Source organism: Leptonotus elevatus, chromosome 17, assembly GCF_054856555.1.
Source record: "Leptonotus elevatus isolate MCC_2025b chromosome 17, RoL_Lele_1.0, whole genome shotgun sequence".
Classification (NCBI taxonomy): Eukaryota; Metazoa; Chordata; class Actinopteri; order Syngnathiformes; family Syngnathidae; genus Leptonotus; species Leptonotus elevatus.
The window spans coordinates 14,188,910-14,213,743 of record NC_141255.1 but is presented as its reverse complement, the minus strand read 5'-3'; the positions used below and the strand labels follow the sequence as shown (position 1 = coordinate 14,213,743).

The window sequence follows — 24,834 nt, the reverse complement described above, 5'->3', positions numbered from 1 at the left end:
ATCTTTAAGGGAGGGGAGTATGTATGATATGATATTTGCAAATCATGTCATCACTCTTCATAAGAAAAATGGCTGTTGACACAGAAAGCAGCAAGCTACTCCCTTTCAACCCTTATTTATGCCTATTATGTCTTTAAACCCGGAATCATGTCTACTCCCTCCCATCCTTTAACGGCATGGATCCCTGGTGAATCTGGTGAAATTGGTCGCCATAACACAATTTAAATACAGTAGGAGTTATGTGCTCCCTCTTACGTGTTCCAGCTCAAAGGACGAACTGGCTGACTCCAAAGTAATTAAACAACAAACGTAATACCTCAAGTGTCCGAACAAGCAGAACCATTTTCTCCTTAAATGTGATTTAGTATTTGCCATTTAGAATTTTACTTTAAATGACGCCTGACTGAGGAAAGGTATTCTCTCAAAATACAATATATGGTACTTTAATATAAACATCAAGTTCATTTCTCAGCTGGATACAAAGGTTTTGCAGTCATATCTACAATCATGCATTTCTCATTTTATTTATGATCAATGATCTTTCGAGGATAAACATTTTGTAGCGTGACACCAAAATCCAAAGGATGCCATGTGTATCGTCTTCAGACTCTTAACAATCGGTATGCATCATGGCGGAGGCTCCTTTTTAAAAAATGTAATCTGTCAAGGATTAGCGGGCACCCGAGCTCCAGATTTGACCCAGCATTATAATCCTTTGTGTTGATCTAACGCAATCTGATTTCTCTCAATTACTTTGTCTCCAAAATACTTGGAGGCAGACGTTAAAGTGAACAATGGAGCTGGCCGGCGTGCTGCTTGAGTCGTCGGTATCGTATAACTCAGATTTAGCGCAAGATGATCTTGGAAAATGCGATCGTAATCCAATATTTTCCCACGTTTTTTTGTGCACAATCAAATAAGATAAAATCCGAGAGGTGTATTTAAAAAAAAATCTCCCTTTGTGATGGTAATAAAGCTCCATTTCGATTAGCAGTCAGAGAAAGGAAAAAATAAAATTAATGTGGTTACACTAGCGTGTTAATAACTGGGAATGTGGCTGTGTTCAGAATGAACCAATCACAATCAAACAGACGTTAACTGTGGCTCAGCACACGACAGCCAACATTTAAAGGGTCTCTGATATTCTAGTTGACTTTTCCTGCCATTTTTTTCAAGAGCCAGGAAGGTTTTGTGCTAAAATTGACTGCTAGTTGGAAATGTTCATAATTTCCTCCATCTTGACAAAGCAACGTTTGTTTCACTGCACCATAACACTTTTTGTTTTTGTAACATTTAAAAATGTTGAACTCTTTGGGAATAATTCTAATTGTATGTTATTGTTAATTATTATTTTTTTTTTTAACATTTTCCACCATGAATGTGACCTAGAACAATTGGTGGGAAAGGAATATTTTCAACAGGAGAAATAGAAATAAACAATAAGAATGAGGGCCAAAAAGTCAAAAATAAGCAAAATGTGTTATGGGTCAAAGAAACCAAGGTTACTGGAGCGAAATATGAACAGTTCAAAATAGCAGTCAGTGTTAGAACAAAACCTCCAGGCTTCTGCGAAAAAGCTAAAATAAAATACAAATCGGAGTCCAGGGGTATGCAGACTTTTTAAATCCACTGTGCTTTATAACTTGGAGTTTACATCAGCATGGCTGCCACTCCCCTCCACTCACAGGAGCTAACTTTTTAGCAGTGGAATCATCCGACCTAAAAATGACATCAATGGAGGATTTGATCATATTCAGACAAGAAGTGGAAGATGAAATCAGAGGACAGACGAAGAAGCAGAGCAAAGGTCCAGATAGCATTTTTATAACCTTTCATTACAGCGGGCAGCCAGGCCTCGCTATCGATCTGATCTTTCAAACTCATTTGAGGCCAGAGAGGAGTCGAGAAGGGTGCCCTGCTAATGCAATATAGGACGCACGGCCCCTCATTTGTCATAGTAACCTGACTTAGATGAGTTAAATATAGCTGCTTCCGGTTTAGCAGAGGAGGGATTTCAGGCTCTATTCTTAGCGTGCCGTCCTCCACGTCAAAGCAGACGGACACGTGTGAAATCGACATTGGCCGGGAAATAAATCATTGCTGAGGCGGCGAGGAACGGGTGTTGCGTAAATATTACATGCTGACTAACAGGATGTGGTCATTTAATAACATGCCACCTTTTCACTCAAATATGTTTGGTTGAAGACAACATGACATTTGCTGAGATTTTTTGTTTCAATTTTTTTCCCAATTTTATTTAATAAAAACACATTAAATGGCAATTATATACAACATAAAGAATTTAACAGTTTGTGCGGTTAATTAATTGCAGTTAATTCTGGTATGTGCGATTTGACTTCCCGGATGCACTATAATACAACTGAATCAGTAATATTAGTGACGAGGATAAATAATATATGCTTGTGAAAATTTGCTATATAGTCAGTCTACTCGACATCTACGTGTTGCCATACAATTTGTGCCCAAATAGCCAATGTTTAAAGCAACCTCCATCCATCCATTTTTGTAACCGCTTGTCCTCACAAGGGTCGCGGGGGTTCTGGAGCCTATCCCAGCTGGCTACGGGCAGTAGGCGGGGTACACCCTGAACTGGTTGCCAGCCAATCGCAGTTAAAGCAACCAGTGCTATTCATTAGCCTATCTATGTCGTTTACAATTATATGTTAGCATTAAGCTAGCGGGTCGCTGACGCTGGGGTCACTTGCATCTGGAGGCACCACTGTATTTTGCTTCAATGCTCACACGGCGGCTCCGATGTTTTTGGGACAGGCTTGCCCTAAATAACGATGTCACACACAAACAAGCGGCGTGCACATGACTTACGCATGTGTCAGCAAACCTGACATAAACCTGACATTTTTTCCCTCCTGTCCTGGCCTTTGATGCTTAATTGAGTACAGGGTAGTAGTGTGTGCGTGTATGTGTGTGTACAGACAGATAACACTCTTAAAGCCAACACCGCCTACACACACTCCCGGTGTTAGCAGGTTTAATCACAAGGCCACGGACCTTTGTCAACTACAATCCACACGACAAAATAAGATGGAACCAATTTGTCATGTTCATATCATATATTGTAGTGGTTGTCAATTTTTTAAACCTAAAAACCAAGTTTTCAAATGTAACGTTTTAGTAATATGCACAGTTTGAAGATTAAAGTTTGCCAACATCATTTCAAAGCAAAGCCATTACATTGTTAGCCTAACAGCATATAATTGCTGAAGTCATTTTTAACATATTGTTACAATATTCTGATAATTGTGTTCTTTGAAAGTATGTGGGAATTTGCAGTAGATCCTCAAAATGTACAAAAATGACTCAATTATGCAACTAGATTCACAACATTCAATATTGGTTTGCTTTATGTGGCCTAAGATTGCTTGAATCAAAAGATAGCATAATACTACCATGACAAATCAACATGCATGTGCTTAAAGCTAAACCAAAATACAACCCGCAAATCACTAAAATGAGCAACTTTGCTCAAGAGAAAAGCTCCTAGGGTGTTTTTATAACATCCAAGTAGCGAGCATTTCAATGGCGAGGCGTGAACACCAAGAAGACGGGAGAAGTGAGCTGTGACAGTTCCTTTTGTCAACGTGGCGTCACTCAACCCCCCCCCCCAACCCCCCCCCCCAACCCCCCCCCCCCCCCCAACCCCCCCCCCCCCCCGCAACCCTCTCCGCCATTGCCATGCCAGAGAAACCGAACGACTGCTACATCGGATCTTCTACCTGATAACGAGCTGGCGCCTTCGTCAGGCATGATCCGCTACCACAACGACCTATTCGGTTTTATCCCTTTCAGTATTGTCCCTACAGACGTGTACAACTTCATTTAATCCTTAGAAGATTTATGACAATTGCACCCTTTTGATAGTAATCTATAATTCTGCACAATCTCTGCCAGGAGATGGTGGGACGACAGGAAAATAATACAGTAGATGACCATGGTTGATCTATTTCAGGGTTGGTAATCTGCGCGCGGCAGGGGTACCTTTACATGTCACCATGACGCCTCTGGGCTACAAAGGAAAATAGATGGCAGAAATCAATAGACGGCGGGGCCTTTCCTAGCATGATGTCACTTCACAGACCGCCAGAGTATACATCATGTGGTGACCTCATTTGGAAATAAAATGGACGGAGAGACGGTACTATACTGCTGTGTATGACTCCCCACATTTTTGTCTGTGCTTTGAGGTTGAAGGACGCCGAGCGGTGTGAGGTCAACCCGACGGTTGAAGCGAGCGCGGCGTGACGCTCCGACATCAAGAGTGAAGGCTAAGAATAAGAAGTGGAGCAATCCCCATGGCGGGCGTAAAATAGAGCAAATGACCACAAATGCTGGCATCGTCATGGCCACTACTTCCGAGTCCTCAAGAGCTTTTCTGCTGCTATACACTCCACTGGCACGTTAGCCTATTGCAGATACACAGGCAGTTTCACTTAGTACCATGAAATTTGGTAGACATGTTGTCTATCATAAGCACACCTGCAAAAAATGTCTAAAAAAAAAGCCATGCCGGAAAAAACATGGGAAGTCTGCCATTTTGGTTTAAAGCGGCAAGTGATTAGGACAGCAGCAGACAGAACCCCCTGACTTTTCTTTTGAAAATTCTGCCCCGGCAGCTAGTTTCACTTAGCAACACGAAATGTGGTAGTCATGTCTCCAATGAGTAGACCCACAAAAAAAGTCTCAAGAAGTCATGCCTGAAATGAAACAGGAATGGTGCCATTCTGGTTTGAAGCGGCCATTTCAGGGTGATCAAGGCTGACTTTTATTTTGAAAATTCAGCTCCCAAAGCCAGTCTCACTTAGCAACATGAAATTGGGTAGACATGTCAATCATGAAGAGACCCACATAAAGGTCTTAAGAGGTTTTGAACGGAAACACACAGGAAGTATGCTATTTTGGTTTGAAGAGGCCTTTTTTTTTTTACCCTTTACAAAGCTATATTGATTGACTATTGATTTTACTCGTTAAAGCGAGTACAGCGACCGCCAAGCAGCATCAAGTGACGCTTTAAACAGATCCCAACGAGCGGCCGAATGTTCCCCAGGACTGATGCGCACACGGTCGTTTTGTAAGGGCCGAATGTGGGCCAGTAAATCAAGCCTGTTGCACTTATTCAAGCAGCAATCACGGCAGGGATTCAGCGAGTGAATGAAAGCCATCGTCCTAATAAAGACAGAGCAGCGCATTATTTCTTGCTCTCTGGAGGGCACGCTGCGTCTCCAGCTTGATGAAAAGAACGTAGCTACCTTGGCAAATAAAGTGAGCTGCTTTTTTTTCTCTTTTTTTTCTCTTTTTTTTCTACTGTTGCCGTCACTCGATTATGTGGTTCCTTTTCAATAGGCCTTTGTGAAGGCTACGCTCTAATGCAGCATGCGTCGCTGCCTGTGAAAAGGGTTCATTTTGTGTTTGTGTGTTGTTGTTTTTTTTTAAGATAATATCACCAGGTGATGATGATCTTTCAACTATGGCAGAGCAGCCGTGACCTCCCCCAAGGGTACGTGGGACTTCATAAGTGTGTGTGGTGAAAGACGTGACACATTGGACAAACATGACTCTCAATAAACAGTCGGTGGTGTGTGTCGTGATCCATTTTTATTGACGGGTCTCGTCGACACTCGCTGATGTTTGCCCACAGACGAACCCTTATTGTGATCTTTAATTATCTGCCCACAAACAGGCCCATTACAAGCTCTTACAAAACAGCACATTTGAGTGCACTGCATCGTTTATAAACTCTTAATTTCCTGTGTTTTTTACTGTCTTGTGCTACAATGAAAACTAAATGAGTAGGTGTCACTTTGATGAAATAATCTCTGACGCCCAAAGTTGGCAAAGCGAGTGAAAACGGCCGCGCTGCGACAGAAGTAATTGGCGGGCTTGATGGTGGGAATAAGTGGACTGTTTCCATGGCAACCACCGCAGGACCAAGGCGGCCGGCGAAGGATTGATCGACAGCCGGCACACGCCCCGAATGTTGCAAAGTGTAATTTAAGAAGCGATATTTGTGCGCCTCCTTCCGACTTTCTAGTAAACAGTAATTGATTGGTGATTATACGCTGGAATTGTTTTCTGTCATCAGCCAAGCAATTAATTAGATGACTAAAAGCCCCAGAGGACGGCTTGTTGGGCACAGTGTGTTTCATCATTTCAAGTGAGGAACGTTTTTTGGACTGTCAGACACCCGCTGACCACTGCGGGGTCCCTCCACTTTCTGAATAACAACATGAGACACCTCAGTTCAAAAATAGGCATCATCAGATGTGTGAATGTAAACATTTTGTCCACATGAAGACATATTTACAGACTGTTAAAGCAAGCAGTGACTATAAGACCATTTCAGCCAATTACAAGCCTCGGAAATGAAAGCTGAGGGTTGATCACGTCATTTTCATTTGATTTGATTTGGAAATCCACAACAGTTCAAAAGCAATCTGTAATGTTTGTAAATTGAATGCTTCATGAGGAAATGAGATTTCTGTTGCCGACAATTTGGTCTATATTCCACACGACCCTGAAATTTTTTGGGGGAGTTAAGCATTCTAGCTTTACTTTTACAACATACTATAAAAGGAAATATCACCCAGTACATCACCTGGGCCCCATTCCTGGAATTTATCCAGAGCTGATGCCAAACATTACTCCACAGTGTTTATAAAATCAAAATATAATATTCCAGTCCCTTGATGTCGCCTAGGCTAATTACTAATTTGCACCAACTTGGCGCAAACATGGCCTTTTTAATTTTGCATAAATGCTGTGAAAAGTTCGAAAGGTTTAACACTGACACCCTTTAGATGACCTCTAGCATTCTGACTTTTATTCCTACCCCTTAAGAGACACAAGCCGGCTGATCATTGGTCATTTTGGACCAATGGCACCCTTGTCTGGAGACAACCTGCCCCGAAACAGGAAGTGTGAACTTCTCACCTTCGCCATCCCCTCAGTGTCAAACACCTCACGCCCAGCCGCTAGTATGCCTCAGTGACTAGCGGTGAACGTTCAATTAACGCACACGCTTGAAGGAACAACATCCTCGATAGCTAAATCTGTGTCGGCCGCTCTATCTTTTTTCCAAATGTCACAAGCGAGGTGTTAGCGTCCCAGGGACAATGAGCGGTATTGGGTTTCGCACGGAGACTTAACAGCACCCAAACTTAGCACTGACTCCCTAAGGATGTCGGTATGTGTGTGTGAGGATATACACGGTAAAATTAGCATCTTAACAACAGGATATTGCACAATATGTGTGTAACTGGAAGGTTAGCAACATTGCACGGTACATTTGGTACATTTTGACAATGACTTTTGAACAACTGGAGGGTTGTATTTGGTTCTCCAAGCAGATAGGGGGCAGCATAACACAACCGCCAACTTCCTTTGCATGAATTTAATTATAGAATTAGGCTTCAACACTCACACAGCAGAGGCTCCCTCAGTTCAGCTGTAATGTGCTACATTCGCTCTGTCGCTCTCCTGTGGAAGAAAGTATGATCAAGTAAACAACGCCAAACAAGTGCAGACAGACACTTTTGTGCATTGCACTTACAACAGCTGACCAATGGGTGGCACTGTATGGGATAACACGCCCGTGTTATTGTAGTGACTGATGATGAACAATTTGACTTTGAGACTCCCGTTGCTATTATCATCAGTACCGATGTGTATTTTTAAAGCTGATAGTGCCAACCTAGTGTATTTTACCATTAACAAAATCAATTGGAGCCAAGCCAAACAGATTGTATACATTGCTTTGATTGATGCGCACAATCAACAAGAAGCTGACAATTAATTACCCGATGACTCGAAGAGGGATGAAAATCCCGCTTGCCACCACCCGCCGCAGGGCAAAGTGAGCCACGCTCAAGTCAAAGTGACACGTTCGACAAATAAGATGAGGTCACCGGGATGTGCTCCGTTTATACAATCTATTACTCATACTTGACTCGGGGCGCACGGGGGAAGTCATTCCAGCATTTGATCAAAATGACTTGCTTTATTTGTGCTCTTTGAAATGACAATAATTCTACTTAAGACGTAAAGATCAGCTAGCATCACATTTACAGCCAATAAATGGGTGATTATTTAGCAGCTAGGATAGGATAGGATAGATGGATGGATAGATAGAATTTACGTTCATATTTCATGTAAACATAAACTATAATACATCAAATAAAACAAAACCCCTCTTACTACTTAATAGCCTATACCTCTTTTTTTTTTTTATTATTCTTTTGAATCTCAATAGGCCTATTAATGTTTTAATTTTTTAAAATTTTTTATGTTATTTCCACTTGACTGAAAATGTATGGCCGTGTGTCACTATTGCACAGTGAGATGTGGTTGCACAGGCGAGTGCAGAGTCCAAATGGTCCAAATAGCACAAATGCACAAGGACATTTGCGAGTATATTTGCAGACACGTTTTAGGAGTAAATTTTAGCAGCACTGGTGCATAAATCAATGCGGATACTGTAAATACACACGCATCACTCCGCTACAGTTGCCTATCAAATCGACACCCCGTTACATGAAACTAGTGGTGAGTGTGGCTAAAATAGCGATTGCCTGATTTACTGTGGCGGGCAGGAAGCAATATTGAAGTTCCAAAGAAGTGATCGGAGAGACTTGTCATAGGGAGCAGTAGCAGGTGCAAACGTGAGGATGAAGGAAGCATTTTCCCCCTCGGAGGGAAGGAAGAGCTCCAGTGTTGTCATGAGTGAATACAATTTATATATTTTTAATCCTGACAATGAATATTTTCTTGCGGGGTGGGGTTTGTATGAGGGGGCTAAAAATAACCCCAGTGCGTATAGTGTGTTTGTCATGCTGAATGTAATCACATTCAATCTCTCCTACAACTCCAAATCACAACATTTGAGCACCCTTATTAAAATCCCCCTTGCCCGGACACACACGCACAAGCGCTCATCACGCACACACTCCTCTGCAGGGCATTTCATCGCACACTCCCAAATGAGAAGAGACAGGCCCCAATGTTGGGACCGGAGGCTGAGAGAACAAAGCAAGCGCTTTGCTCCCTCGCAATGCTGACGACATCGCTTGTGCGATTATTTACGTTACGTTATACAAAACACAACACACACCTTTCATGTGAATGTGACGAGTGGGGGGGGAGGGGTGGATTTTGAGTGCCGTTGCGAGGTGGGTGCCGCTGCTTCCACTGGGAGAGAGAAAAAGAGAGAGAGATTTTCCACACAGTCAACAAAATGATTTTGTCATGCAGGGTAAATACACAGCCTCCCATACTCATTTCTCCCAAACCTATACGCACATCCCTGCGGAGTGAGCGCTACCAAGCAACGCCATGCAAACAAAACACGCACATGACTCACGCGTTGTGTCGATAGGCCGCATTTCTGCTTCTGGTAATTGATGACTGCAATGCAACATACACTATTGACTTATTTGACAGTCTAAAGGTGTAGAATGACTAAAAAATATGCAACTTATTTTATCAGGGTAGGTAATCAAACAAGAAAATATAGTCTCACAAATAATTTTGAGTGTATTACATATAATCAGTGAGTCTCTGATAGTGGTACGAGCATTAGTGGTACGCAGGTTCCCTCTAGTGGTAGGCAGAAGAATCACTGCCTAAGTAGAGTTCAGTTGTATTTCACTTTGAAGTATTTGCATTCATACATTACTGAAGTTTCTGTATGTTAATTTCATGAATGAAAAAAAGGAAGCTTTGTGTTTGTAAATGGCAGTTTGTGTACTGGGTGGATGCATACCCAAATCATCATTTGTTTAATGACCTTTTGTGCCAATATGGGGAAATTAATGAGCTGTGACATTCAATTATACATCAGCGTCTCCAATCACGGCAGCACTTTTGAGAGACAAACATTGGGAAAGCTTGAGAAGGACTTGCTTGTTTATGAGTGTCTCTTTGGCACGGGGAGCCATATAATTTGCATAATCATGAATAGCAGATACGGTTGTCAGGGGAAACGGACGAGGGAGAGAGAAGCGAGCGAATGCTGCAGTGATGAGAAAAGACGCAACGCATTCCACAGCACAAGTGGGAGAATTACTTTTTGAATGGGTTTTCATGGAGCTACAATATGTTTGCATGTGCAAATTTAATACTGCAGACAAAATATATTTCGTTAACCTTATAACCTAATGCCAAAGTCATTTTTAACTTGTCACAATATCAACAAAAATGCACGTGCATGTGCTAAAATTTGTGCTTTTTCTTCATTTTTGTGAACAATTTTTTGTGAATATTTTAAGCAAAGGTTGAATCCATTTTTTCTAGTTTGTGTAATTTGTTATTTTTACTTGTTTTCCAAAAATTACTTAAGACAATTGTGCTCTTAAGCTAGCAATTTAGGATAGAGTTAACAATTATATATTGGTATGTATAATGCTTTATTACATTGAATTAGAATGGTATTTTGCTTTTGCATTCCAAAATGAAATTTTCAAAAGTATTTTTGTTTTGGAAGTAAGCATTTTAAATGAAGTGAAAATTTGAAGAAAAAAAAAACTGTTTTTTTATCAACTGAATTATTAAAAATATTTTATTTTACATATTAATTATTGTATTAATATAATATTAAATTGTTTATATCTACCTATTATATAGAATTTATATTAATGTATTATTTAAACATTTCATTTAGCTTTGTATTTATTTCATGTTGAGATACAAAAAATAATTTTGTTGTTCATTTTTAACCTCAATTATTGTGTAAAATAAAAATATAATAATTAAAATAAACACAATATCGTGTATGAAGTTAATATATATTATTGAGTGAAAATGAAATATCTTAATATTAACTTAACCCCGTCTATTTTTAACCTGAATTAGACATGAATACAGATAAGCAGAACAAGGTCATTTGGAAATGTAAAATTTAACTAGTTTTAGATTTATAGATTTACTTTATAAAAATGTTACATTTATAATTTGAATACAGTTAAATTAGTATGTTCCTTTCGAGTTGTTATAATTAAAAACAAATAGTTGGATTCCTGTTAAATGTGAACATACTTTAAAATGTAAAAAAGAACAACGTTGCAATTGCAAAGTATACAAGTATACTATACTGGAGACAGAAGTAACGTCCAATGACATCGTTTGTTGCTCACCGTTGCTGCCGTGTGGCACAATCTGACCTAGCAAGATGGGGCACAGCCCAAGATAACACCCCTAAACTTCTGTCATGCCACAAAAGCATACAGTAGCGGCCTTTTGCTGTTATTTCTGGCTATCGGTTCTCTATTCCACTCTGTGGTACATGAGCGTTGTCGCTCGGGCACTATCTGTCTTTGCGCCACACCGTCACGTTGTTTCGCCGTCCCTCGGATGCCCTCCTCTCCCATCTGTGTCATCGGCCGCCCACGCCGCGTCAACCTGCCTCCTCAGACAGCTCATTCCCTCGGCCTCAGTCAGCCAGCCACCCACGGCCACCCTCCCCGTGGCTCAATAAAAAAACACTCCTGCAAACTGGACAGCTAAGAGGTAAGATGGACCCCGCAGTCAACGTGTGCCCGAGGCCCATCTTTTCCCTGCAAATAGCATGCGAGGATTAGCATTATTTTTATTTATTTTAGTGCTGTCACTTTGCCATTATTTTACCATCTCCGGGCGACGAGACAGTGAGTCATGCTTTACCGGTGAGAATTTAGCACACACAATAAATAAATAAATAAATATATATATATATATATATATATATATAAAATCCACATGTCTGGAAAATGTATAGAAAAACTCCTTATGAGCTCACTGATACCCTCACGTGGTACAAAGTGGCGTTGCAAGGTGGGGTAGTGACCCAAGCGAACAGAGATTTCGATTTGTATTGATTCTTCTGGATAATAATTGGAAACATCTTGGGAAAAATACTTGCCAATCACAAAGAAATCGAGGAAATGGTGTCTTTCTAATTTGCTCAGATGGGCACTGCGAGTGGCCCTCTATTATTATATATTTTTTTAAATGTTCACTGTTGCTGATCATTTTAATGTATATTAACAGCGTTCACCTGTTAGGTGATAGGGATGTATCCAAACATCACGATACAATATTATCACAATATGAAGCTCACAATAGCACAATTATCACAATATTGTGGGGAGGTTGGCGATATAAAAAAAGAGGTCCCAATATTGTAAAAAAACAAAAACAATAATAGCTCATACTAAAAAAAAAAGCACAATATTGTGCTTTTCTACATAAAAGCAATACATATTAACAACCTACAATATCTAATAACACTTCATGTTGAGGCACTTACTTGCTAATGCACGCACACATTGAGTTCCTCCACATATTCTGTTTATAAGCATATTACGTTCCCCTTCATCTGACCATGGGTGTGGATTTTAAACATAGAAGGGCAAAACATGCCTTGTGAAAATTAAGCTGCACTAAAAAACTAGCCACCAGAGGGTGCTAGAACTGCACAAATGGAAATCAACCTGACAATATTGTGGCAGTTTTAATATCACAATATCACGATATCGCCGTTTTCGTTACATCCCTACCAATAGATGGCAGACATCGGCCAAGAGTGATTCCAATGCCAAGCCGAGCACAGCAGGCCAGAAGTACCGGCATCACTGGTCCTACTTGGCTCCCCCAGTAGTGCTGATGAAAAATTGTGCGCCAACTATCGGCGATTTCTATCATCTATTATGAAGGGCAACCTCGGGAAAGTGACCATGGCGAGCTAACATGGCCATGCGTGCTATAGAGCAGAAGCGGCAAGACAGCGTGTGGCTTGAATCGCACTCCGTGACAAATAACTGACAGGCCGCGTGTCTGGTGGCAGGTGTTGGATCAGTGGAGGCGGGGGTTCATGCTCATATTGTCCTTGGCTCTCTGTGCGGTATCGATCGGCTTCAATCTTGTTTAGCCGCCACCAAAACTCGCAGCCCTGCATCGACTTGAGATTGTTACACCTCGGTTTTGTCACGACCGGCGGCTGGCAGGCGGCGGCGTCTTCATCACAACTTGGTCACTCGTCGCTAGGGACTTTTTTTTTGTGAGGGTTTGCTCAGAGCTTTTGAGGCCAAATGTCTGATAATGAAAAAAAATGGGACAACACATTATGGGTGACAGCGGAGGGCCCTGAAGTTTTTGTTGAGTTTTTAAGTTCAAAAACAATTTGTTCATTTTCATGACATGGAAGAAAAATGTAATTGCTGACCTGAAAGGGTTTAATTCAAACCAAGACAGTGAGCCATTGACTGCTGCTTGTTTGGCAGATTTCAAAGAGCCAATTACAAGGTGAAATATTCCTGCTATAATTCAAAACAATGCTAGCGTATCCATGGTCAAGTTTTGGTTGGATTGTGGATTTGTGAATAACAAATAAATGACTAATAAATAAATAATTGACGTTCCACACGCTTTTTTTTTCTTATCCATGTATAGTCAATCCTCTTATTTCAATTCAGGTGTACCTAATGTTATGTCCAGTCAGGATACAGTTGGCTTGTTGGAAGGGTTTTGGTCCCTGGTCTATTTTTAGCACAATGGCAGCGTTGTTGCTGACCTGCGCTGACGCAATGTGACTACTCAGGATTCTTTTTTCTCAACAGTGGCCTCAGATGGCATCTCCACCCTATTAGAGGCCGAGAGAACTTGAGGTCAAAGGTCAGAGGGGTTTATACAGGTACCATAATGTGCACACCCAACACGCATGTATGCACCTGATCCACATAGCGGAGGCGCGCTAAAGATGGCCGCTGACTTTTTCTGGCACCAAGCGCTGTTGGCGAGGCGTTCAGGTAGCGGCCATCTGCTATTTACTTGCCGCCGCCCTCGATGACATCTGACAATGACACAGCTGTCCGCGCCGCTGTGCTGAAACACACAAAAACACGTAAATGCTCGTGTGTGAGGCGACGAATTTACATGTAATTGGCTTTGGTTGACTCATTTGATTGGACGAAAGGCAAAACATTAGGAACAGCTCAAGAAGTCTGTATTGCTAATTTGCTACATACAGTGCTGCTGACTACTCTTGCTGCTGTTCACATTCACATCATACAATGTATAGGATAGTCAAACAGTATTTACATTAAGTCAAAGCTTTAATATGCACTTTTTGATACATGCAGTTTTCTAACTCTTATACAGCTTTGCGTATTTGTTGCTTCCAGTCCTATTAGTATTGCTTGTGTTACTTGCTTCACATGCTGTACAATGCTTACTGTATACTAAATGATTTCCATATACAATGCTTCTATTTTTTATGCTTTTCATTTGCATCATTCTGTATAATCGTATATACATAGCCACTAATAATGGCCTTGTTCTATTGTGATTTTTATTTTAAAAAAGGAGGGGGGGGGGGCGCAGAGAGAGAGCTATAAAGGGTAAATGGGTCAAGGACTCAAGAAGAAGAAGGGGATGTTACCTCCCAGGGAGTTGACCCCTCCTGTCGTCCCGGCTCATTAGTCAAGAAGGGTCCAAGGGACGCTTGTGCCACATCTATTTCCGTCCTTATCCCCCATTTTGGCCTCTGCAGAGACAGGGACAGGCAAAGGACATCATGGCAGGACACGGACACGTGTAAGTTTGTGACACAATATGCACTGATATTTCTTTAACAATGTCAATGACTCATGAGTTGCAGTGCAGTTCTGTGAGCTGGAAGTAGAAGTATGGGTGCCATGGTAAGCAATTAATTGATCTATGCTGTATGGCCAGAGCGTAAACTATAGTTAGAAACACGACAACCGAGACACCTGGGCCTGAACCAATCCTAAATTGATGGATTGTGAGGCAGTTTTGAAGGGGCGTTCATTAATCCTCCACTGGTGGTCCTGTCCAAGTGTCTCACGCACGCACACACTTTGTGTTCAGGTGTGAATTGCTGGCCGTCACTCTTCACAGCTGCACACGGCCAATGAAGGCCAAGCAGCAGCGGTGACGTCATTTCAATTACATCTAACATGCTTACAATTAGACATACAGGGCTCCAGGTGGCGGAGTGGAACTGTCACTTGCCTACGATGCAGGTTAGCGTGGGTTTGTATGTGTGCGTGTTTGAGTGAGTGCAAAAAAACAAACAATTAGACATACATGAAGCTTCAGAGGAGGTATTAGACTAATAATTAGAGGATCCACAACTACTGAAATAGTGTAGTAATTACTGTATATTAATTGTTGTTGAATAGCATCAGAGGAATTACATTTGAAAGGCTAGCAACATGCAGAGTGCCTCCACTTGTGATACGCTACTGCCATCATGTGTCTATCTGGAGAACTGCAGAAGCCAAACGCTCAATGTGTGCCGGATATAATTTTTTTTATTATATTATTATGATAAACACAATTTGGATGTGTGTCCTCATTACACAATTACATTATAAACTACGTCACTTGTGTCGCATGACGTAGTCGCCTTTACCACCCACCGGCTCAGTCTCGTACACGCCTGCTTTGCGAATTGCTGCTGTCAATCACAGCCAGAACACGCCCAACCCTCTCCCCATTCGCAACTCAACGGTCCTCCAACCTTATGACAGAATGGGGTAGATGTGTTTCACACATCGGCGCCGTTTCCAGCCACTGCTGGCCGCATTCCAAGACTCGCACCCCCACCCCCACCCCCGCGTCCCCCAACCGAGCACTCCTGCAGATGGGCTGGAGCTCGCAGGGCGTCTCAACTCTCTGAATGCTTTGGACAACTGAGACAGACAAACTACACACTTGCACCCGTCGAAGGGAGCGCGCAACCGAGGGGCACAATGGCGGAAGCGCAACTAGGAGCGCGCAACCGAGGGGCACAATGGCGGAAGCGCAACTAAAGGGACGCAGCCCACACGTTACAAATCGAAACAAAGCTGATGTGTGAAACCCGGAGATCGGAAATCCCACCTCCTCTGTGGCATATGCTGCATTCGAGGATGGTCAGAAGTTGGATATATCAGAGTTGTTTTTTCCCAGTTCCGACCTGAAAGCGTTTGAGACTAAAGTAAACAACCAAAATGGCGGATAGTGATCAATTGATTTTTATTTTGGTCCTCAAAACTCATTTTTACCTCCAGCAAATTTACCTTCTCGCAATTTTGCTTAATTTATTGTTTATATTTTATTTCTTAAGCATTCCATTCCGTTCTTAGATGAGAGCCCCTCGACCGCTTCCACTTGCACTCTGGTGGCCGTGCTAAATACTTTAGCTAATGTTAGCACCAGAAGCGTGCAGTGACCTTTTGAGGGGCAGGTGCTCAAAGCAACAACAAAAAAGGGGCACTATCCACCCACTTGGGGTTCGAATCCATGTCACCACAGAGCTGCCATGTGTGGAGAGGTGGGGTGGGGGGGGGGGTGCTTAAAGTAGATGAGTAGCTTAGGAAAATGATAACGCGTGTATGAAGATAAGTGTGTGCGTGTGTGTGTGTTGGGGGGGGGGGGGGGTGTGGGCGCTAACCATTGTAAAATTCTTAATTAAAATAGCTAAACAATAAATTACACATAATGAAACTGCTATTTGTCTGCATTGCCAATCAACATAAAAAACTTTTGAAATTTGTGTATGTATAATCATTTGTAAACAAATTTACATAAATAAAATGATTTAGATTTTAAATAACACAATTAGGATTTTCCTATAGTGCAAGTAGCATACAAATGTCTTACTTTACATTTAGCTTGATTCAGGTAAGAGAAAATGCCTTTTATTATTTTTCTGCAGGTGTAAATGTTCTTATTTTATTATTGGGACTGTACCCAACAATTAACTGCCACATCTCAGCAAGCTACAGTACATTGTTTTTGATAAAACTGTTTTTTCTTAATTTTTCTTTTGGATTCTTCATTGTCCCCCTAATTTCTGAACACACAGCTACCTGTTTCTTATTAGGACCTTACTCTGACAGCAAACCCTCAAAAACAAGCCGTTAGTTAAAATAAAAACAAAAATCATGTAGCAATTTCCATATATATTTTGAAGCATATTTCAAATCAGCTATCATTGAGTACATGCTACAAGTTGGAGTGTTCAGGAAGAGTTTAAAATTGTAGGCGAGAGTTATAAATTTCGACACATTCTGTGTACCTTAAACACATCAGTAGTTAGAGCAGAAGCTGTACACACTACACAAGCTCCATGCCCGTCCCAATGGAAGAGAACGTTTTACCGGTGTCTGTACCAGATGCGATCAGACTGCCAGATCGTATCGGGGTCGCTTAACGAGCATGTGGCGATACAGGATTGGCTAGAAATCATCCAATTGACAACAAACATTGGAAAGAAAATATTAAAAATGTAATTTAAATAAAATGTGCGGGCTGAAATTGTAAAACACGTAAATAAACCCAAGTATATAAAAGCAAGAAATATTGAATAAATAAAATAGATTGAATAAATGATAAATGCTCAAATTACCTCAGATGTGACAAATATTGTCAATTTAGATTGCTAATGTGGCCATATTATCATTAATACTATTTTAGTGATGTATTGTGATTTGTGAACTGCTCAAAAAGAAACCAAACCGAAGTTAACACGTCTGCATTTCGTTAGCGCTGCTTTATTGAACAACTGTAAACGGATCATCTCCAGCCAATACTGTAGCGTGACGCCATCGGTAGACGACCCCGATACAATCTGGGAGCCCGATCACATCTGGTACCGACACCGTAAGCGTGAATCAAGGGGTATTGTACTCGTAGCAGAATGAAGCGTGCCCGAGAAGTTTTAGCACGCGAGACATTTTCTTGTACGCACGAAACATGCTTTTGTGCACAGTATTTCTCATTACGCTTGCATAATTGTGGCACAAATCTAACGCCATAGGTAGCGGGGGAGACTACGTCGAGTGCCATAAGTGACGTAATATGTAGCTTCTCGTGTAATGATGACAAACAGCCAAATAGTGCAACCTTAAAATGGCGCCAAACACACGGGGTTTGACCCAAATCCAAGCTTTCAACAAACATGCAGATTAAAATGTCAAATGGGCTCTTTGCACAAATCCACTACTTCCTGAACTCAATACCACTCCATTTCTTGTCTTTCATGATTGGACAAACTGATTAATCCAGGTGTGTCTGGCCATTGTTGTGGTTACTGAGGTAAGGCACACCAAGATTAATCAGTTTGTCCAATCATGAAATACAGGAAATGAAGTTAGAGTTCAGGAAGTAGGGGATTTGTGCAAAGAGGACATGTAGACAGCATTTGTAGACACCAGTTTATACAGTTTACCAGCAAAAAATTTTTTTTGATTTAGTGTTGTTACTCTAAAAAAAAAAAAAAAAAAAAAATTATCAGACAAAATAGGCATGCCAATACATTTCCCTTCAAGGATGAAAAGGGTTAAAACAGCAGTGGTCCTTATTTGCTGTGCTTAAGGATGTTTTATTTTAGTACATCTTTCAGGGAGTCCTTTTGGCAGTTAATGCTTCTATTTATAATGCAGATACTGCCATGGTTGTTAACCAGATAATTTGCGACATGACTGTTACAGTATTGTTTTACATTAATTACATCTTGACTAGCAAACAAGTAAACGAAACAAGTATGTGAAAATGGATAACCAAACATATTTCCCTTCAAGGATTAGTGATATACTGTAGTTTTATGCCACCCAAAAAGCTACTTTTTGTCCTTGCACGTTGTCCAACCGCAGAATTAAGAATTAATAAGAGTTGTTTACTATTTTGTGAGTAAATGGCTTGTTTGAAATTACAGCTTGCACATTATTCAGTTTTTTAACACTTAATATCTTGGAACAGCCCATGTCGTAAATATCATTCTTGTCTTTGTATTATAATTATGGAGACCAACATGATTCCTTACCTGATCAATGATCTGCTGACATACTGGATTTCTTTGGCATCATATAACACGTCAGAAAACAAAAGTTTCAAGTTTACATCATTTTATTTTATTTTGGGAGAAACTGCACACATGATAAATCTCCATTAACAAAGATCCACGCCACGTCTATTTACAACATTAACCCGATCCAAAACTCTTGTAATTGAGTTTAGAAAAAATGTCTTCGAATGGGCTAAAGTCACCTTTCAGGAGCTCCTGGGTCTCCCCGGGGCAGAGCCTGTAGTCCCCGGTAGACGGGCAGGCAGGCAGGGCTGACCTGGAAAACGCTCACACAGTGACACACGTTGCATGGCACCATTCAAGGACAAAGCACTGCCAACAATACCTGCCCTTGGTTGCTTGGTTACCTGACTTTTCAAGCAGTGGCCACACCGCCAGCTCAGGTGGCTTTTGCTCCGCTCGTTGGTCGAGGGGGGCCGGCGCGGTGAGGAGGCTTTAGCGGGGAGAAGAGCACTCCCTACAAGGCGCCCACTGCGAGACAAATACAGCCCATGAATCGTGCGACAATGACACAATTGACACAAGCAGCACCGCTTTTCTTCAATTTGGTCGCAAAAAGGGGGGGGGGTGTAAATGCAATATTCACACCTTTTGCGACAAGGGGGGAAAGTTGCTGCATCATCATTCGGTCCTCGGTGTTACCAACACGAGCCAAACATTTCTTCAAAGTCCCTCTGTTGGAAGGCAAGACAATTGTCATAATAATCAGAATCCAGCGCTGCGTACACGCGGCCGGGTGAAAGGCATTCGCCGTAAAGAAGAGATGAAGTACCCAGCGATGAGGGGCATTCGTTCTCTCGGTTCATGCTACTCGACGCCATGTTGTCTTCATGCTCTCGTATCAGGTACTGCGTCGTGTTCTCCGGCGCCATTGCTCCCGGGGCAAGTAGTCTCGCGCAGGCCGCTGTTCGTCGCTCCTTTCTCGGCTCGGCGTTGTAAGGGCCTCTGGCCAATTTTCGACTGCGGTCTCGTCCGTGGCGCTTCGTGGTACTCGTGGACTTTACACCGGTGGCGCTGCGTCGACACTGTCCGAAGGCTTCGTCCTCCTCGGAGGCCACGCGGAGCTGCGTCCACCGTAGCTTGGTTGCGGGCTTCAAGGTTAACCGAACGGCGTCCATGTGTTTAGAGCTGGTCATATCCAATGACTCAATATACATGGCAAAACTTAGGTGAATGGGGAAAAAAAGTCAAAAGTGAGCTTTTGTTTTAAAAATCGGGGTTTTAAGCTGGTTCTCAGACACGACTCGTGTGCGTAGCTCCGACGTCGACGACCAAACACTAACACGTCGTTTTAAATCAAAGTACTTACCCATAATGCACTGCTTTAGTCGCCTTTATAGCGTTGCTGCCACCACGCGGAGCGGAGGGACATCACTCTTTCATGCAACGATTCAAAGCGCCTCAAAACAATCGTAGGTTCTAGCTTTTTTTGTCTGTTTGTTTTAGACTCGTACATGGAACATGTGGAAACGGATGCAACTTCGTCGAAAACTCTTATGTGGAAGTAAGTCAATAAAACTACAATGTACAATTTGAAACTTCCCCATATTACCCCAAAACGTGAGATTCAATTGAACATAAATAAATAAATAAATAAATAAATAAATAAATAAATAAATAAATAAATAAATAAATAAATGAATGAATGAATGAATGAATGAATGAATGAATGAATAAATAAATAAATAATCTGCAAGCCGCTGACACAGTGGACATTGACTGGGAGGACATTTTTGGCAGCTAATGTTTGCAATTAATGAGCATAGTGGGCCTTTGTATAAAAGCTGGCTCATTTCCCAAATATATTTTACATTTCTAAAAGTGTTTATGTCATCTTTTTTTTTTTATAACAGGGTGGACATGTTTAACTTGACAACGTCCTACCACACATAATGTGATGACAATTACAAAACAGAAGTTAAAATATCCATCCATCCATTTTCTTAACTGCTTGTCCTCACTCGGGTGGTGGGGGGGGGGGGGGGCGCTGGAGCCTATCCCAGCTGGCTTTGGGCAGTAGGCGTGGTACACCCTGAACTGGTTGGCAGCCAATCGTAGGAAATTTTAATATTTACTACTAAATAAAATGCTGGAAATAATGTCTCATGTGCAGTTATCACATAATGACAGCGTGGACACTCGGCAATTTCAGGAACATGCAAAATGTCCAATGTGATTATGAAAATACAACACACGACATAAGTAATAAAATGATATATGATCAAAATGACTCATTTTATCCTTAACTTGTCGTAGAAAATACAACCATGCACGCATTGTACATGGTAGCTATCAGAGTAATGTGCGGGACTTGCCAAACATCACATATAATGGGGGGAAAAAAATTATAAAATGAAAGAAACAAATTTCAAGACTTAAACATTGTACTGGTATGTATACAAATGTTTGGCATCTTACAAGGAGTCCTCTAAATTTCATAATTCTACATTTTGACGATAACAAAGGCACTTTATAGTGAGATTGACCAAAATACATACTGCAAAACAACACAAAAAATGTCATTAATAAAGAAGCTAATTTTAAAATATTGATTGAATCAGAAAAAAAGCTTCAATTTAGATGTAAAGACACTTGACAAAAACTAGATGATCGATTTATTTTTGTTTGTAGCTGAGCTCGGGACTGCTGGGATTCTTTCCAGTACTCTATAAAATGTCTCGAGTGGTGGGGAAAAAAAAGCTTAGTCGTGTTATTTTCGTATACGCCACCTGATGGCAGTGTCTGCACACAAAAGGCAATTTTTAAGAATATTTGCCACAAGAGGGCAATAAACAGCTTATGCTGCATGAGCGTGCAAATTCTCTACAAAGAAAACACGAGTTCCCCCCTTTATGGAGTCCTCTGAATGTGCATGCATGCTGCTTTGTTCTCGTTTAGTGCTTTTTGAGGAAGCAAAAGTATTTGATTACTATTATTTGTAATATAGGGGTTGTTTACAGCTCTGGGCTTGCGCTGTAAGTAAAAAACCACACTGCAATCAATAGACTATTAATGCTGTCCCTCAGTGTTATGCTGAAGGTGATGTGGCACATGGAAGGAAACCAGCAAAGTGCTCATTTGTTTGACTCGAACTCACGTTTTATGTGTAAAGTGCGGTTTGAGTGCGACTGGCGGGATCATGACAGAAGCTGGGAAGTGGGCACAGTTCAAGTTTCCTCTGCAGTGCGGCGGCTCATGATGAGGGAGGGAGACGGAGCAGGGAGGGAGTGAAATGGCACCAGTCCCAAGGGCATCATCCCAAAAAGACATCACTCACTCAGCCAGTTGCAAGTTAAGTTCGCAGCAGCCCCGATTGATGCGTCTCTTCGTGCACGTGTGCGTGTCAGTATGTGTCCGGAGATAAGATCCTGTGAGCGCTCACGACCTGCACGGGACCTTGTCATATGACGTTTGACCTCAAGGGAGATTTCATTTCTAATGATGTCGTTCCTGCATCTACTAATCCAGTCCATGCCGATTCACCCTGTTCTTTCTCTGCTGTGTGTGGCAGCTCCTCCAATTCTGTCTTGCAATAGGTGCAACATAAGCGGACGGACGCTGTCCAGTATTGTTTTGGGATGACCCCTGTAGCTTAAATATATATATATTTTTTTTAAATGCCAGGATTTAATGAACAAAAGAATCATGGTGACTTTTTGTTTGTGAGTGAGAGAATGTGCATCAGCAGTCAGCGGGATGATTCTGATACCAAATGTGCAAAGCAGATGACACATCCGCAGAGTTGACTCGGAATTGGAATTCATTTGTACATTCTGTTTTGGCGTCTTAAGTGGGCACTACCTGATTGTGTGCGTGCATGTGTGTGTTTTGCAACCAACCCTATTGTGCTGTGACCCTGACTCTCGCGGGAAGTGTTTAATGAGGTCTATAAATATCTTTGAAGGAGACCTGGTGCTTGGCGCAAGAATGGCTGCAACATGCACATGAGCACGCACGCACGCACGCACACACACACACACACACACACACACACACACACACACACACACACACACACACACACACACACACACACACACACACACACACACACACACACACACACACACACACACACACACACACACACATCCTCACAGTGCTATCTTTGTCGGGGCCATCTCATTGACATAATGTATTTCCTAGTGCCTTCCCCTAACCAAGTCTTGACTCACAAAAAGAGGTCTAAACTTGTGGGGCCCAGCAAAATGGCACAAGGACGGGTGGGCTCCACAACTCTGTGAAATCCCGGAATATTGGCCCCACCATGTAACAAAAACAAGACCACTGTGGCAAGTCACCAAGCTTCACTGTCAAGCTCAGCCCACACAAAATGACGGAAGCTTGATCTTTTCACAATTAAATTTTGGAAAAACAAAATCATACAAAATCTCGAGAACATGACTTTGAAGGACCTTTAGAGATGTCCAAGATGGCCCTAAAAGCAAAATGGCAGACTTCCTGTATCCTTTTGGATATAGCTTCTTAGAAACTTGTGAGACTACTCATGATTGATATTTGATCATCCCAGCAAATTTCATGTTGATAAGTGAAACCACTGCACTGTTTCGGACTGAATAAAAAAAAAACACACAAAAAACAAATTAAGACACATCTGCCACTGCCGAAATGACCATGGAAGCTTTAAACCAAGATGACGGACTCACTGTTTTCGGGCATGGCTTTTTGAGATTTTTTTGTGGGTCAACTCATGTCCACCAAATTTCGTGTTGCTCAGTGAAACCAGCTTCAGCCGCTGAATTATTTTTTCTAATCCCGGGGCCACTACTTGGACATTTTTTAAGGTCACGTGGCTCTAGTCTGGGGGCGTTAATAATCTAATTCCTAGTCTGTGCAACGCATGACTGTGCTCATGCGTCAATTAGTGCCTGGTTAGTGAGGTCAAATGTAACGTCCAAACCTTCCTTTTTGTGGTTACATGCAAGGGTCCTTAATAGGACAAGAATCCCGGTCACCTTTGGAGCCAGATGAAATATCAACAGACTTCCCATGACTAGACAGTGTCAAGACAGATTTTGCCAGTTTGGAAGTGTTGTATTTAATTGGGGAGGACAGGAAGGAAAGTGGGAATCAAATTTCTTCCCCTCAATAACTGGGGGACTTATTGTTCTGAATGGAACTGCTGAAAGTCCCTCCCCCTGCCCCCATTTCCTGTCAGGGCTTGTGTCCCCTCTTGATTCATTCCTCCCAGCTGGTATAAACATAAATATAGTATGTTGATATTTTTAGCAAAGGATGTCGGAAACTACGATGAAGGTTGGTGCCTTTTAAATGAACTTGCACAGGTCATCTCCCCAGGCTAAGCTCCTTTTTTTGGAAAGCACCCAAGAGGCATTCCGGCGCCCCCTCCAGCCCTCTATTCATCCTCCTACTGTTGGCTGGCTGGTAAATTATGAATTTGTTGGAAAGGGGAGGAGGGGGAAATAGCACAGTCACCCGGACACAAGCCTTCTCTGTCTTTCAGTCAAGTTAAAAAATAAAAATAAAAATTACAAAAACACTCTTATCTCTTATCTCAGCTTATCTCTCTTTTTTATTTTGTGAAACATTGTTACATTTTACAAAGCCGCGAGTGAATTTCCAGGCTACCTTGAAGCAGCACTTTGAAGAAAAGTGAACAATTCTTCTTTCTTCTAGCTTTTTTGACACAACTAGTAAAATGTTTCTGTCAAACTAAACGTAGCATCTTGTGTATTTAAAACAACCACATAGCTTAGGTTTTCAGTCTGCTAGCTTAATGCTAATGCAAATAGGATCTCTGTTGCGGTGCTATAACCCCTCAAGCAACAGATTCAACACAAATGATGCAGCAACGCATAGACAAATAACTACTTAGTCTTAGAGGTTCTTGATCCTCTATAAACAACAAGTAATATGTGTGCTGCACTGATGATCCCAAGACATCTAAAATAAACATCCGTCTTTATGTTTTATGA

The 24,834-nt window shown here is 41.6% G+C and overlaps 1 protein-coding gene and 1 long non-coding RNA gene across 2 annotated transcripts in view; both read right to left on the bottom strand.

Moving 5' to 3' along the window:
* The window catches only part of LOC147160141 (uncharacterized), a 44,718-nt gene extending 33,219 nt beyond the window's left edge, over positions 1–11,499 (bottom strand). The window contains exons 1-3 of the long non-coding RNA XR_015090419.1: positions 11,163–11,499; positions 9,143–9,219; positions 7,457–7,512 (exon numbers count right to left, since the gene is read on the bottom strand). This is a non-coding gene — a long non-coding RNA (uncharacterized LOC147160141). The remainder of the gene's footprint in view (positions 1–7,456; positions 7,513–9,142; positions 9,220–11,162) is intronic.
* A 7,401-nt stretch (positions 11,500–18,900) lies between these two features.
* On the bottom strand, positions 18,901–20,173 carry LOC147160140 (uncharacterized). Its single transcript, XM_086059714.1, has 3 exons — positions 19,650–20,173; positions 19,466–19,551; positions 18,901–19,348 (listed from the first exon to the last, which is right to left on the bottom strand). Exons 1-2 carry the CDS (start codon positions 20,032–20,034, stop codon positions 19,541–19,543), a joined length of 396 nt encoding a protein of 131 aa, XP_085915840.1. The 5' UTR covers positions 20,035–20,173; the 3' UTR covers positions 18,901–19,348; positions 19,466–19,540.
* Between the last annotated feature and the right edge of the window lie 4,661 nt (positions 20,174–24,834).